The sequence below is a fragment of the Neovison vison genome, chromosome 9 (genome assembly GCF_020171115.1).
Source record: "Neovison vison isolate M4711 chromosome 9, ASM_NN_V1, whole genome shotgun sequence".
In the NCBI taxonomy this organism is placed as follows: Eukaryota; Metazoa; Chordata; class Mammalia; order Carnivora; family Mustelidae; genus Neogale; species Neogale vison.
The window spans coordinates 19224232-19237202 of NC_058099.1; the positions used below are offsets into that span (position 1 = coordinate 19224232).

Genomic DNA, 12971 nt, shown 5'->3' on the forward strand with positions numbered 1-12971 from the left:
CTCCACCCGACGCCCCACCCTCTTTTACCTGAACTCCTACCGGGGTGCTCTGCCTCTGTTTGCCAAACATCCTCCCAGATCCTTGGCTTGCAGCTGGAAGAGCAGGTGTGCAAACCTCCAAATCTTTCTAGGCAGGTTCAGATTCCCCTTCCAGGAAGCCTTCCCAGACTTCATTGCAGAAGGAACCTCCCCATGCTGGGTTCCCACAACATTCTGTTCCCGTCATCCCCCCAGTCATGCTGGATAGGACAACGGGGGCTCTTCCCACCAAGGGCTGGGCCTTATGCCCTGATCAGCGAGGGCTCAGCTCAGGGAGGGTTTCAACACCTATGAATGAATGAATGAATGACAACATGAGCAAACGAGCCCCTGCCTCCTGTTTCAAAGGCAGAAGCTTTATTAATGCACCTGAGACAAAAACATCATGTACAAAAGGGGTGGGCCTAGGGCTGAGGATGGGCCCCACGGTCCCCAGGGTCCTAGTCCAACGCTGTGTGTTCCTCCTTTTCCTTCTGCCTTTCTTCCTTGTGCTGCTTCTCCAGCGGCCCACACAGATCCTGGAAGACAGTGAGAGGGGAGCCTGGTGACGCGAGGGGCTCTTGTGAGGGCAAGGGTGGATGAGCTCCGGACTGTGGCGCCAGCTCAGGGACCCTGGGCGAGGCACGGTCCAGCTCTGAGCCTCAGCTTCTTGCACTCCAGAGAGGCTTTACAAAGCGCTGCTGTGTACTGAGGATTCGCCAAGCCCCTGGGCTGATCTGGATTCCTGAGCACATGATATAACCGAGGTTCAGGGGGCCTTGCGGCCTGTCTGCGGTCCCCCAGCCAGTGGATGGGGAAGGCAGGCTGCACACCAGAGCCAGTTGGTGCTGTGTGCCCAGGCCTTTCCTGCAGCTGCCAGGAGTGGGGACTGGAGGAGCTTTAGGATGCTGGTGGGCAGGAGAGATGGCCTCAGGTGGCCAACGGAGACCTTTTTACTTTGATGATAATAAAAGTATATCATGCCTATCTGAAAAAGTATAGCCCACTCAGCAGCTCTGTGATTTTAGAGATTGCCTTATAGGACACGACCAAGGAAAGCCTCTGACGTATCTGATGTCTGGGCCGTGGCCGGCAGGTGTAAGCGATAATCACCCTTGTGTGTTTCCCTGTCAAATTCCCACTGCCACCCTATTCCCACTGTTCCTCCTCCCTTCCTGTCCTCCCTGTTTCCCAGGGACTTTCCCTCCTGGGCCCTCAACTTTTGGGCCTCTGGGGAGCTCAGCTGTCCCTGCAGGGAGGCAGGTGCTTAAAAGTAGGACATCCTGCCTCACTATGCAGCCTTGGCCGGCTGGTCTCCCTATCCAGGCCTCTGGGGCTGCCCCCAGGCAGGATGGCTCCGATGGCGGGCATAGCCTAGTCTGCACTGCGTTCACCTTTTTCGCATCAGTGTAATTGATCTCCGACGTCTGCATGCCTAAGCACGTGATGGCTTCATGGAAAACTCTCATTTGTTCCTCAGTCACTTCTGCCTTGTCAGCTGCAGGAGGGAACAAGGGGGCTGGGTGAGCATGCCGGGGGCCTCGCTGGGGCTCAGGGGAGGGCGGGGGTTCTGGGGGCCCAGCCACAGGGACAGGTGGTCTGCTGGGTGAGGTCGGGTTGGGGTGGACATTGGAACGGTGCTTACCATAGAAGGACAGTCCCTTGTTCTGCTCATCCTTCAGGGAGAAGCCAAGCATGAAGATCTTAGGATCCTTAGTGAGCAGGAGATCGGCAAACACTTCTTTGCCAGACTCTGGAGAAGAAAACTTCTGGGTGAGACCACATAGCACAATGGGTCTGACCATGAGTGTTCCCGTGGCCCCCCCAGGGGTCAGTGAAGGCTGGGAGTTCACCTGGGCCAACGACCTTCACTCCCTCTGTGTGCCGGGCCTTGCAAAGAGTTGTGGAATCGTAGGAGCCTCGTGCTGACTGTGGCTGTCAGGGCCTTTCTCCCCATTTTCCAGATGAGAAAAGTGAGGCACAGACAGGAGCCTCAGGGCTGCCCAGGGCTGTTGGTTTAATACCACCAGCATTTGTATGCTCCTACTATGTGCCCTCTCTGGGGCGATGGTGGGGACAGGAGTGGGGTCACTCCCTGCCTGACACAGACTGCCACCCTCAGGTCCCAAAGGGGAAAGAGTAGTGGAGAGAGGCAGGCCTGCAGCCAGCCCTCAGTTTGAATTCTAGTTCTAATTACAGGCTGTGTGACTTCAGGGAAACAACTGACCTCTCTGTTTCTCTGTTTCCTCAGCTGATCGCTGTCAGGTCCTCCTAAGATTGTGAGTCTCAGGTGGGTTAATCCTAGTAAAATTACTTCAAACAGTGCCTGGCACATAGAGCTCAAATCTGGGGACGGTTATTACTTGTTACTGCAGTGTGGAGACCCTGGGACATCAGAAATGTAGGAGGAAGGCCTGACCTGGGTTCTTTGTGGCTTCGCCCCAGCACTGACCCTATTGTCTGGTCCATCCACAGGTCCCCATGACACACCCCAGTCCTCCCGTTGGTCCTCACCGTGTTTGGACAGGGTCCCATTTTCCCTCTGGACCTTCAGATAGCTGGAGTTATAGATGCACTTGTTCCCACTACAGCCAGACAGAAGAAGGGTGAAAAAGAGGAGGATCATTGAGAAGAAGTGGACAAGCACCGGTCGCTATCATCGAGGGCAAGAGTTGGGCCGACTAGTCCGCCCTCCTCATCCACGGATGAAAAGGCTGAGGTCAGGAGGAAGGAGGGACTTGCTCGAGGTTTCCCAGCAGCTAGGAACAGAAGCTGGGGCTGGGGGCAAGCTGGTATGTGGGGGTCTTACATGGTTAGGTACTCTCCGAGCAGTATTGTGTCGTCCGTATGGTTGGGAGTGAAATAGAAGAAGGCCGCATGGATTGTTCTCGCTGACTGGTTGAACTCCGGGTTGCGGAAGGCCGAGGAGAGATAAAACCACTTGCCAGAGATCTGGGGAGAAGCCAAGATCTGATGACAAAGGCTGGGAGCCGAGTGCCCCTGCCTGCCAGCCAGCCAGGTACAAAGATGTCCCCCTCCTTTTTACACGCAGGGAGACTGGGGCCCCAGGCGAGGAGGGCACACGCAGGAGCTCACTCTGAGGGTCAGAAACCTCCCCAGACACTGGGTGGCCCTCCGGGCCCAGGACAGGATGTCCCCTCTGAGGGAACTTGCCATGAGGCTTCTGAGTTAGGAAGCAGAAGAATGCGTCCAGAGCCTGGTCAGAAGGTCACCCCAGGACCCAGGAGAGAAGAGGGCAGAAGCAGGCAGTAGCGGGCAGAATCAGACGGGGGGTGGGGGGGCGGCGTCCACAAACCAGCGGGAGAAGGGGAGCCCAGGGAAGGAGGCAGCTGCCCCTGTTGCTCGGAGGCCGAGGGACGCACCTGGTCCAGGGTGGCATTGGTGATGGGTGCTGCTGTGAGGTTGGCACACACTGGGCTCTGGGCATGCAGCAGAGGAAGGAGGCTCAGGGCAGCAAGAGCCCAGGACAGCGCCATGCCTAGATGGAGAGACACCTGGAGTCAGGCAGAGCTGCTGGTGGGAGGGGACAGTGATTTTATAATGAGCTGTGGGAGGAGCCCTGGAGCCCCCCTGGTGACACAGTCCTTGAGCTCTTGTGAAATGCTTTGCACAAATCCTCCCCTCCCTCCCCCAAAGCCCACTGTAGCTAAAGCCTCCAAACCTTGGTCTAATTCAGAACCCTGACCTGAAGGGTTACAGGGGCCCCAAGGTCAGGCTGTTCAAAGCCAAGCTGGGTGTGGGCTGGAGTGGTATCATGAAACATGTGTAGATTTCAGTAGAGGGACCTCTAAGCAAGCTAAGAGGTTTTTTCCTTTTGTTTTGTTTTGTTTGTTTTAAGATTTTATTTATTTATTTGATACAGAGAGAGAGATCACAAGTAGGCTGAGAGGCAGGCAGAGAGAGAGGAGGAAGTAGGCTCCCCACCAAGCAGAGAGCCCGATGTGGGTCTCGATCTCAGGACCCTGAGATCATGACCTGAGCCCAAAGAAGATTCTTTACTGACTTTACCCAATTTGTGTCTCCCTGAGCATCCAGAGTGAAAGCCAGACATAATGCTGAAAGTGATTTAGACAGTTCCCAGACTAGGTGGCATGGGGGTGGGTGATGGGGAGAGGCTCTGGAGTAGGGGTAAGGAAAACCATGGATTCCATTCCAGCAGAGTGTGGTGACAACCATGGGGGAACAAAAGTCCATTGGGGGAGGGTGGTGCCAACCAACACTCGGAGGCAGGGATCCTTCTACAAGGAGGAGGTGTCCAAGTTACACGTCTATTTCCAGTAAATGTGGTGTTACCTGAACTAGCTCCCAACATCTAAAACAAGAAATGATGCACGTGTGGTCTCCACCCCCTGCCATGGAACAGGAAGGTGGCCTCTGTCGTCACCAGGAGGTCCCCAGGCCCCGACAGTGCCCAGCACCCCAGATGTGCGCATCCACAGTCCATGAGTGTTTCTGCCTGACTGGGTCAGATCTTTAGCCCTATGAACGAATACTTCCTCAAAGCCTTCTTATGTTATGTTACAGTTTTGTATCCCTGTTCATTTCATATATTTTGAGTCATTTCCCATGTTTCCGTGTAGTCAGTGGTTATAATTTTAATGGATGCACACCCCTGTCGTGCTCTTCCTAGGTTCCCCGTACTTAATGGTGCCCTCTCTTTATATCCGTAGCATTTTATTTTTTTCCAGCTTTATAGAGAGAGAATTGCCTCTAGCATTTCGTATGGTGATGTTCACCATTCCTCGCGGTGAATGCCACGAGTCAGAAAGCGACCAAATCCCTTTCTACCATGCCCTACCATTCAAGAGAGAGAAAAACATGTCACGGACAAGACTATGATGTTATTCTGCTATTCGAAATAGCCAAAAACCAGAAACAGTTCAAATGCCAGTCGTCAGGAAAATGGAAAGACAGATTGTAACAGTTTCATAGAGGGAATACTATGTAGCAATCAAAAGGAACCAACTACTGGCATATAAGACAACAGCCGTGAATCTCCAAAACATTCTGCTGAACAAAAAAAGCCAGACTCATCAAGCACATACTGTTTGGTTCCAGGTACAGAATGTTCTCAAACCCCCCAAACTGATCTAGAATGGCAGAAATCAGACCGGTGGTTGCCTCGGGCAAGGAGGGCAGTCTGAGGGCCAGAGGCTGGAAGAGCACTTTCTGAGGTCCGTGGCCGTATGCCCCATTTCCACCGCAGGGGTGGTTACGAGCATAATGCACATTTGTGAAAACTCGCTGAACCCTGAACCTAAAATGTGTGCGTTTTATTGTATGCCAATTACACCTCAATTAAGCTGATTAAAAAAAAAAAACCTCTCTCCCCAAAGAGAAATGACAAATCAAAAACACGAACACTGTCTAATGTGGTGCCAATTTGGTGACACAGAGGAGTCCCCTCCTCCACATCCTTGTCAGAAGTGGGATTTCCTCTTTTCTTTGCTCTTTTTTTTTTTTTTTTTGCCAGCTCACTTGGTGTTTTGGATGGGCATTGCCCTAATTTGAGTCTTGAGAAAAGGAGCGGAGTTCGTCAGCGGGGAAGAGTGGAGGGCAGAGAACGTGGGGCGTGCGGAGGACCTGGGTCCGAGTGGCCGGCAGTGGGATGGCGTGGGAGTGACGGGACCCATGCTGGAGAGGTTGGCGGGAACCGAGCCTGCAGGGCACAGGAGCCGGGCTGGGGAGTCTGCCCTGGACCCCGCAGGAATCAGGAGAAATGGGAAGGTTTTAAGCGAGGTGGGAGACGAGTAGTCGATTTGCTCTTTAGAAAGTTCCCTCTGGGGGCGCCTGGGTGGCTCAGTGGGTTAAGCCGCTGCCTTCGGTTCAGGTCATGATCTCGGGGTCCTGGGATTGAGTCCCGCATCGGGCTCTCTGCTCAGCAAGGAGCCTACTTCCCTCTCTCTCTCTCTCTCTGCATACCTCTCTGCCTACTTGTGATCTCTGTCAAATAAATAAATAAAATCTTAAAAAAAAAAAAGAAAAAAGAAAAAGAAAGTTCCCTCTGTCTGGGTGGGGAAGATTGGGGGGTCAGGGTAGGGAGCCAGGTGCCGTCCCAGCGGTCCCGGTGTGAGATGATGCGACTGGGGCGGACTGGAGACCCTGCTTCTCTCAGCGGGGAGCTGACTGTTACAGGGAGAGCGCCCCCGTTACCCTGGGCCATGGGGCTTCTGCTCAGAGCTTTAGAGGATGTCCCATACCACACACGCACACACACGTGAACACACACACATCCATGCACACGTCCATGCACACACACAAAGTTTATTAAGTAACAGAGGAGCCTGCCTGTCACTGGGGATCTGGTGCCCGGTACTGGCACGAGAGTGACCCACAGCCCTAAACCTCCTTCTTCACAACCGACGCTGGTCAGGCCCCAGGCCAACAACTCTTCCCTCTTGTGCCCTGTCCTTGAATCGCACTCGGTGGCCCTGTGTGTGCTGAGTAGCGTAGAGAGAAATGAATGCTTTCTCTTGCAGTAAGCAAGAGAAATGGTAAATGGAGCGCCACTCAGAAGGAACGAGGGATCCTCGCTGTTGCTCAGATACCCCTGGAGGTCTCCGTCTTCTCCCAAGAGGCTCTCCAAGTAGCTCCGCCAAGTGCACCCAGCACCACCCCCGCTCGATGCAGTACCATTTTCTCCATCTTCCTACAACCTCAGGGATGCCTTAGTACCTCTGTGGGACGGGCATCTGGACACCCCTCCCTGCCCGCCTCTCCAACTGGCCCAGGCCCAATGCCAAGAGAAGTTTGGCAGGAAATAAAATGAGAAGCAATCAGGGTCATGCAGGATGGTGGTAAAGTAGTGTCCTGGCTCGAACACCTGCTAGCTCTGTGACCCTGGGCAACTTACTCACCTTCTCTGTGCCTCAATTTTCCCATCTGTAAAATGGGGATACAGAGAGTAGCTTCTTTATCTGGTTGTTAAGGGGATTAAACCAGTTCACATTTGTAAAGTGTATAAATTGTGTATATGGCTAATACACAAGTATGTTTCTTTAAACGAAACACACTTGTGTTTTAGCCATAAAAACCATCACCAGCGGTTTAATGTCAGGCTGGGAGGGAGAAACAACAGACTCCTGCATTACACGTACAGTTCCATGATGGAGCGTTACATCCCACATCTAAAGACATCAAAGTGCAAAAACAGGTCGATAGGAGGTTGGAGAAAACAGGATACTTTCCCCATTGGTTGGGTAAGGAAACAAATAGGTCAGAGAGGTCAGGTGAAAGGTGATGTTTAGATCATCAGGGGACTGTACCCATCCAGAAGTATCTGTCTTCCGAGAAACCCACTGCATATGTGTTTCCCCACCAAGGCCAGGACTGAGCTCTGTGTCTGATGACTCATTTGCAGTCTTCGGCATGGACAGCCACAAAAATACATTGGCAGAGCCAAAGATCCTAATCCTTGTGTCTGGGCTGAGGAAACACTCAAAAAGATTTGGTCATGTTCAAATCCTGTTTTGTGATCTTGGCCAACTTACATAACCTCTTTGGACTTGAATTCCCTCATCCGAAGAGCCGCGTAGTAACATGTGTCTCAAGAGGATTGTGTATGAGATGAAAATGTATCACACCCTAACAGTGCTCCTGCTCACAGTAAGGGTGCAAGACCCCGTAGCTGCGATTATTTGGAAAGGTGCTTCGTGTTGGGTTGAATAGAAGAAACTGCTTCTTTACAGAGCGGTTGAATACCATTCCATGTGAGACGATTCACCTCGTTATTACAGAACAATAGCTCGAACTGTGGTAGCAAGCAGGGAAGGGCTTAGCACCCCCATTGTGCAGAGGGAGAAACTGAGGCCCAGAGAGAAGGAATGACTCACCAAGACCACGTCCTGGTCAGGAAGCAGGGACTGGAATCCACCTGCCAGCCTCTCCCCTTCTTACTTGCCCTCTGTCCTTTTCCCAGCACAGGGAAGCTGGTCATTGGTGGAAAGTGACTGTCCACAGCGGTGGCTTGATTCATTGTGGACAGAGCAAACACAGGATGGCCCCACTGGGAAGTCTACTCTGGCTGTTTCCTCACACTTGGTTGTGCAACGGGAGACTGGGAACCGTGGCAGCTTCCTGCCCCCAAAGAGCGGCATTTTGGTTCTTAGCAACGTTCTACCTGCCCCTGCTGGAAAGGAGCTGGCCCAGGGTCGGAGCCTCACTGGCCACCTCCCAAAAGTCCTCCTGAAATGCCGACTGGGAGTTGTGAGTGTCACAGTCTTCACATAACCATCCTCCCCTTCCCCTCTGGCCCTTCCTTTTGACTCTCTCCCCTGCTCCGGGACCTCAGAGCCCCGCAGAGGCTGCTGACCCCCTTGCAGTTCTGACCGTGGCACAGACCTCTTTCCTGTCCTCCAGCCCAGCCAGTTGCCTCCTGGACAGCTCCAGCTCAAACCCAACTCGGCCAGCCAAGCCCAACCCTGCTCTCCTGTATTACCAACAGCTTGTTCTATACCCAGCCCAGGACCTTGGGGCTCTCCACCTCCTACCCTGTAGCACCATTTTGAACAGTGAGCATGCTGTTAACCCAAATAGGCAGTGCTGCCTGTACTTCTCAGCCTTGGCAGGTGCTGCTCTCTCTCCTCCCGGTGTCCGCCCTCACCTGGCAAACCGTCATGCATCCTCTGTCACCGAGAGCCTCAGCTTGGGATGGTTAATTTAATGTGTCGAGTTAACTGGGCCATGGGGTACCTGGAAATTTAGTCAAACATGCTGGGCGTAGCTGTGAGGGTGTTTTTAGAGGAGACTAACATTTGAATAGATAACCTGAGTAAAACAGATGGCTTCTCCCCAAACACATGTGGATGGGCCTCGTCTAATCTGTCGAAGGCCTGAAGAGAGTTAAAAGTCTAAGAGAGAATTCCTTCTGCCTGACTGGTTGGGACGGGCCTCAGTCTTTTTCTGCCTTTGGCATGAACTGAAACATGGGTTCTTCTTGGTTTTTCCCGGCTCTCCAGGCTGCCAGGCTCTACACAGGAATGATCCCATCTGCTCTCCTGGGTCTTGAATGGGCCAGCTCACTCTGCAAATCTTGGGCCTTGCCAGCAGTCAGAATCACATGAGCCAATTCCTTATAATAAATCTCTTTACACACACACACACACACACATCCCATTGGTTCCGTTTCTCCGGAGACCCTGGCTAATACAGAGTGTCCCCCCCCAACTACCCTCCTTTATTGAGACTACATCAGCCACACTCCCCTTTTGTTCTCTGTGCCCCCGGTTCCCCCAGTGGGGCCTCTTGATCCCGCTTTCCTAACCCTTAACCATGTAAGGTCCCACTCCTCTGGCTGCCTCCACCAGACACAGAGCCCCTCAGATACCCTCTCAGACCCGTCCCTGGGACTCCGGTGCTCACAGAAGGCTCGGCAGACAGAAGGGGCTGCTGAGAGGTGCATGTCAAGGAAATGACCCAGCGAGGCTTGTTGAACAAGTTGGGTGCCTCCAACGTGCTGTACTCTGTGACTACAGCGGAGGACAAGACGCCTCCCCTGCCCTCACGGAACTTCCAGCAGGGACAGCAGATGTCCGAGTGACTGGACTGTCCCATCCGGAGGTGTGATCCAGCAGTGGGGCAGACTCCCTGGGAGGGGTGACAGGATAGGGTAGGCCTCAGGAAATGAGTCCGTCGAAGCAGGCCAGGCTGTCTCAAGTTTCATTTCGGATTCATTTTCAAAGAACTGAAAAGAACGTTCTTATCTCATTTCCAAGGCTTCCCACCCCTTCTCCTGCCAGTTTTGGAAACCTTGTTTTCCAGCTGTAGGAAAGAGCGGAGGGTCCCCGTTCTTGGGACTTGAGCATATGCATTTCAATCTCCAGGAAGGCTTAATACTACTTCGACCACCGGGCCCGACCTGGGAGTCTGTGATTCAGGTTTGGAATGGGGCTAAAAACGTGCATTTGTACCCAATTCCCAGGTGCTTCTGACTCTGCTAATCCCAGGGGCCAGGCTGAGCCCCACCTGTCAGCAGTCTTGGGTTTGAATCAAGGCTTTGCCCTGGCGTCGGCGGGTGAGACTGGGTGCTTCCCCGAGGTTTAGCTACACCCCACGTAAAATGACAGTTGTATCTGGGATATGGGAATCTCCAAGCCCTTCTGGACCATGGGTTCTGGGGTCTGTGGACAGGACTGTTCGAGCCACAGCAGAGGAGCAACACCTGGGACAGGGGCCAGGGTGCGGGGGCAGGGAGAGGCCCAACTGCACTGGCAATGATGACCTGGAAAACCTGGAAACTTAGAGCACAGCTTTCAAATTAAATACAATTCTGGCTCTGAACACAAGGGCCTATGATTTGTTCTTTCTCCTCCGGGAGAAGGGCAGCAAACCTCTGGTTTATTCAAGGTCCTGGGGTGGGAGGACCAAGCTCAGAAAGGAAGAACTCCAAACCAAAGGCAAGGAGATACACGTTCCAGATTCGGCAGGTATAAATATGTCCTAATATGTCCCAGGTATCGCATGGGGGCATACCTGCGTTAAAAAAAAAAAATAGCCATTGTGTATCTGAAATTCAAATTTATCTGCATGGCCCTATATAGGGGCCTGCTTGCTAAATCTGGCTAACTATCTCTCACCCCTCCAAGGCAGGTGCTGTCGTGGTCTCTTGCAAGAATCTCGGGGCGAGAAAAAAAAAAAAAAGAATCTCGGGGCGCCTGGGTGGCTCAGCCATTAAGCCTCTGCCTTCAGCTCAGGTCATGATCCCAGGGTCCTGGAATCAAGCCCCACATAGGGCTCTCTGCTCGGCGGGAAGCCTGCTTCTCCCTCTCCCACTTCTCCTGCTTTGTGTTCCCTCTCTCGCTGTCTCTCTCTGTCAAATAAATAAAATCCTAAAAAAAAAAAAAAAATTTCATGGGTAAGAAACACTCATGTTGAGGCACTGTTCACAGGCATCTCCAGATGGAAACAACCCAAAAGTCCATCAGTGCGTGAATGGTTAATCAAAAGTGGTACCACCATATGGTGGGATATTAGCGAGTCATAAAAAGGGGTGAAGGGTCCTCTGTTGGGAGCTTTCGGGGTGGTGGTGGGGAGAAGACCCTGAGTTGGCTGAACTTCCCAGCTGCACAACAGGATTCCGTCAATCTGAAATAGGATTCTTTTTATGTGAGCTAGCCACAGTAGGCAAAGTCGGAAGGCAGGGTAGTGGTTTTCCAGGGGCGTGGGCAGAGGGGAACGAAGAGTGACTGCTTCACAGGTACTTCCATTGGGGGTGATGAGAATGTTCTGGAGCTCGACGGTTGCACAGGTTGTACAGGGTGAATATATTACGTGATGAATGGTGTCTTCTGTGTATGTTACTACACTTCAGAAAAAAAGGGAATGGCTCATGTTAACCTAGATATACCTCCTCCCTGTGTGTCACGGGTTGCATTGTGTCCCCCAAAAGCCTCGTCGAAGGCCTAAGCTTATTACCTGTGAACGTGGCCTCACATGGGAGTAGGGTCTTTGCAGACGTAATCGAGCCAAGATGGGCTCATTAGGGTGGGTCTCATCCAGGGGGACTAGTGTCCTTATAAAAAGAGGGGAACACGGATCCGCGCAGGGAGAAGCCGAGGAATGCCCCGGCCACCAGAAGCTGGCCGAGGTGAGGGACCTCTCCGAGAAACATCAGAGATATCATGGAGCTGCCACCACTTGGATTTCAGACTTCCAGCCTCCCGAACTGGGAGAGAATGCATTTCTGCTCTTTTAAACCTCCAGGTTTGTGGTACGGTTATAGCAACTCTAAGAAACAGATGCGTCATGGAACCTAGACCCCACGCCCTGGTGTCAGTACCTCCCCCTACCCACCTCCTTTGGGGGAAGCAGCATCCTCTGGGCATTGTTTCTCTCCAGACGGGCCAGAAACCTCCCTCTGGGCTTTTCGAAGAAGCACACAGCCACAGATGCATCATTCCATTGCCTCAGTTTTAAATATTTATTTAAAATCCAGAAGGGAAAAGGAGTAACAGAACCCACTGGGGGTTTAACACACTGACATGTGGACAGACATCAACGAGGACAGCAGAAAATCCCAAGAACAAGACAGAGGCCAGGTGGAGACTGGCAGGGGTGGGGTGCGGGGCGGGGGTGGGGGGTGCGGGGAAGCGAGGGCTGAGATGAGGCCCGAGCTGCTGCAACACACTTCCATGGGGAGCGTCTGTGCTGGGGCGGGAGGGAGAGGCGTCACCGGAAGTGTCTGGCGGGGAAGGTGGGCCAGACTGAGGTATTAAATAATGAAAATCAAATCCAATTCCCAAAGAGACACAACTTTAGAAGGAAAAAAAACAAAACGAAACGAAACAAAAAAAAAAAAAAAACAAGACACAAATAGACGTTCACATAAAATTTCCCCTTCTAGAAAAATAATTCCATACTTAAAATAACCTCAAAATCCCACCTGGGTGCTGACTGGTTCTCCAATAGAGGGTAACTCAGATAACACGGACTCTCCCCATCATGCTGAACCCCGAGATCCCCATAATTACTTTTTCTCCTCAGCCCCCATTTACACTGGGAGCTAATGACACCAGGTCTCTAGAGGGTTTAATAATGATGGAAAAGCAAAAGTGATGGCCATATCTTGGAAGGGACAAGCTCCTGGAAGGGAGGATCTTAGGGAATGGTCCGGGGGCCTTGTAAGATGGCTCCAAATTGACATTCTATCTCCAAGGCCAGCGCCGACCCAACGCCGCCCTTACAGCTGGTTTCTTCAAGGTCAAGGCTTCTCCCCCGACGCTCCAGTCTAGATCCCACCTTCCAAGATAAGCCTAACTTCCCTCTAGGGTCATGACAGGCCAAGGCTAAATCCTTCATGCTCAGGCCTCCCCCGGCCTTAAAAGGACAAACATTTCAAAGTCCATAAATTAAAAGGTAAATCTTTTCTGCTTCTGTTTCTGGTAGGTTGTTTTTGTTGTTGTTGTTTTTTGGGGTTTTTTTCCCTTTTCTTTTTT

General features: G+C 52.3%; 1 protein-coding gene across 1 annotated transcript; it reads right to left on the bottom strand.

Moving 5' to 3' along the window:
- Positions 1-354: 354 nt before the first annotated feature.
- On the bottom strand, positions 355-3515 carry LOC122916862 (alpha-1-acid glycoprotein-like). The gene is made up of 6 exons (XM_044264253.1): positions 3402-3515; positions 2828-2970; positions 2533-2603; positions 1664-1771; positions 1413-1516; positions 355-557 (listed from the first exon to the last, which is right to left on the bottom strand). The coding sequence occupies exons 1-6, from the start codon at positions 3513-3515 to the stop codon at positions 480-482; spliced, it is 618 nt and encodes a 205-aa protein (XP_044120188.1). The 3' UTR covers positions 355-479.
- Positions 3516-12971: the final 9456 nt, after the last annotated feature.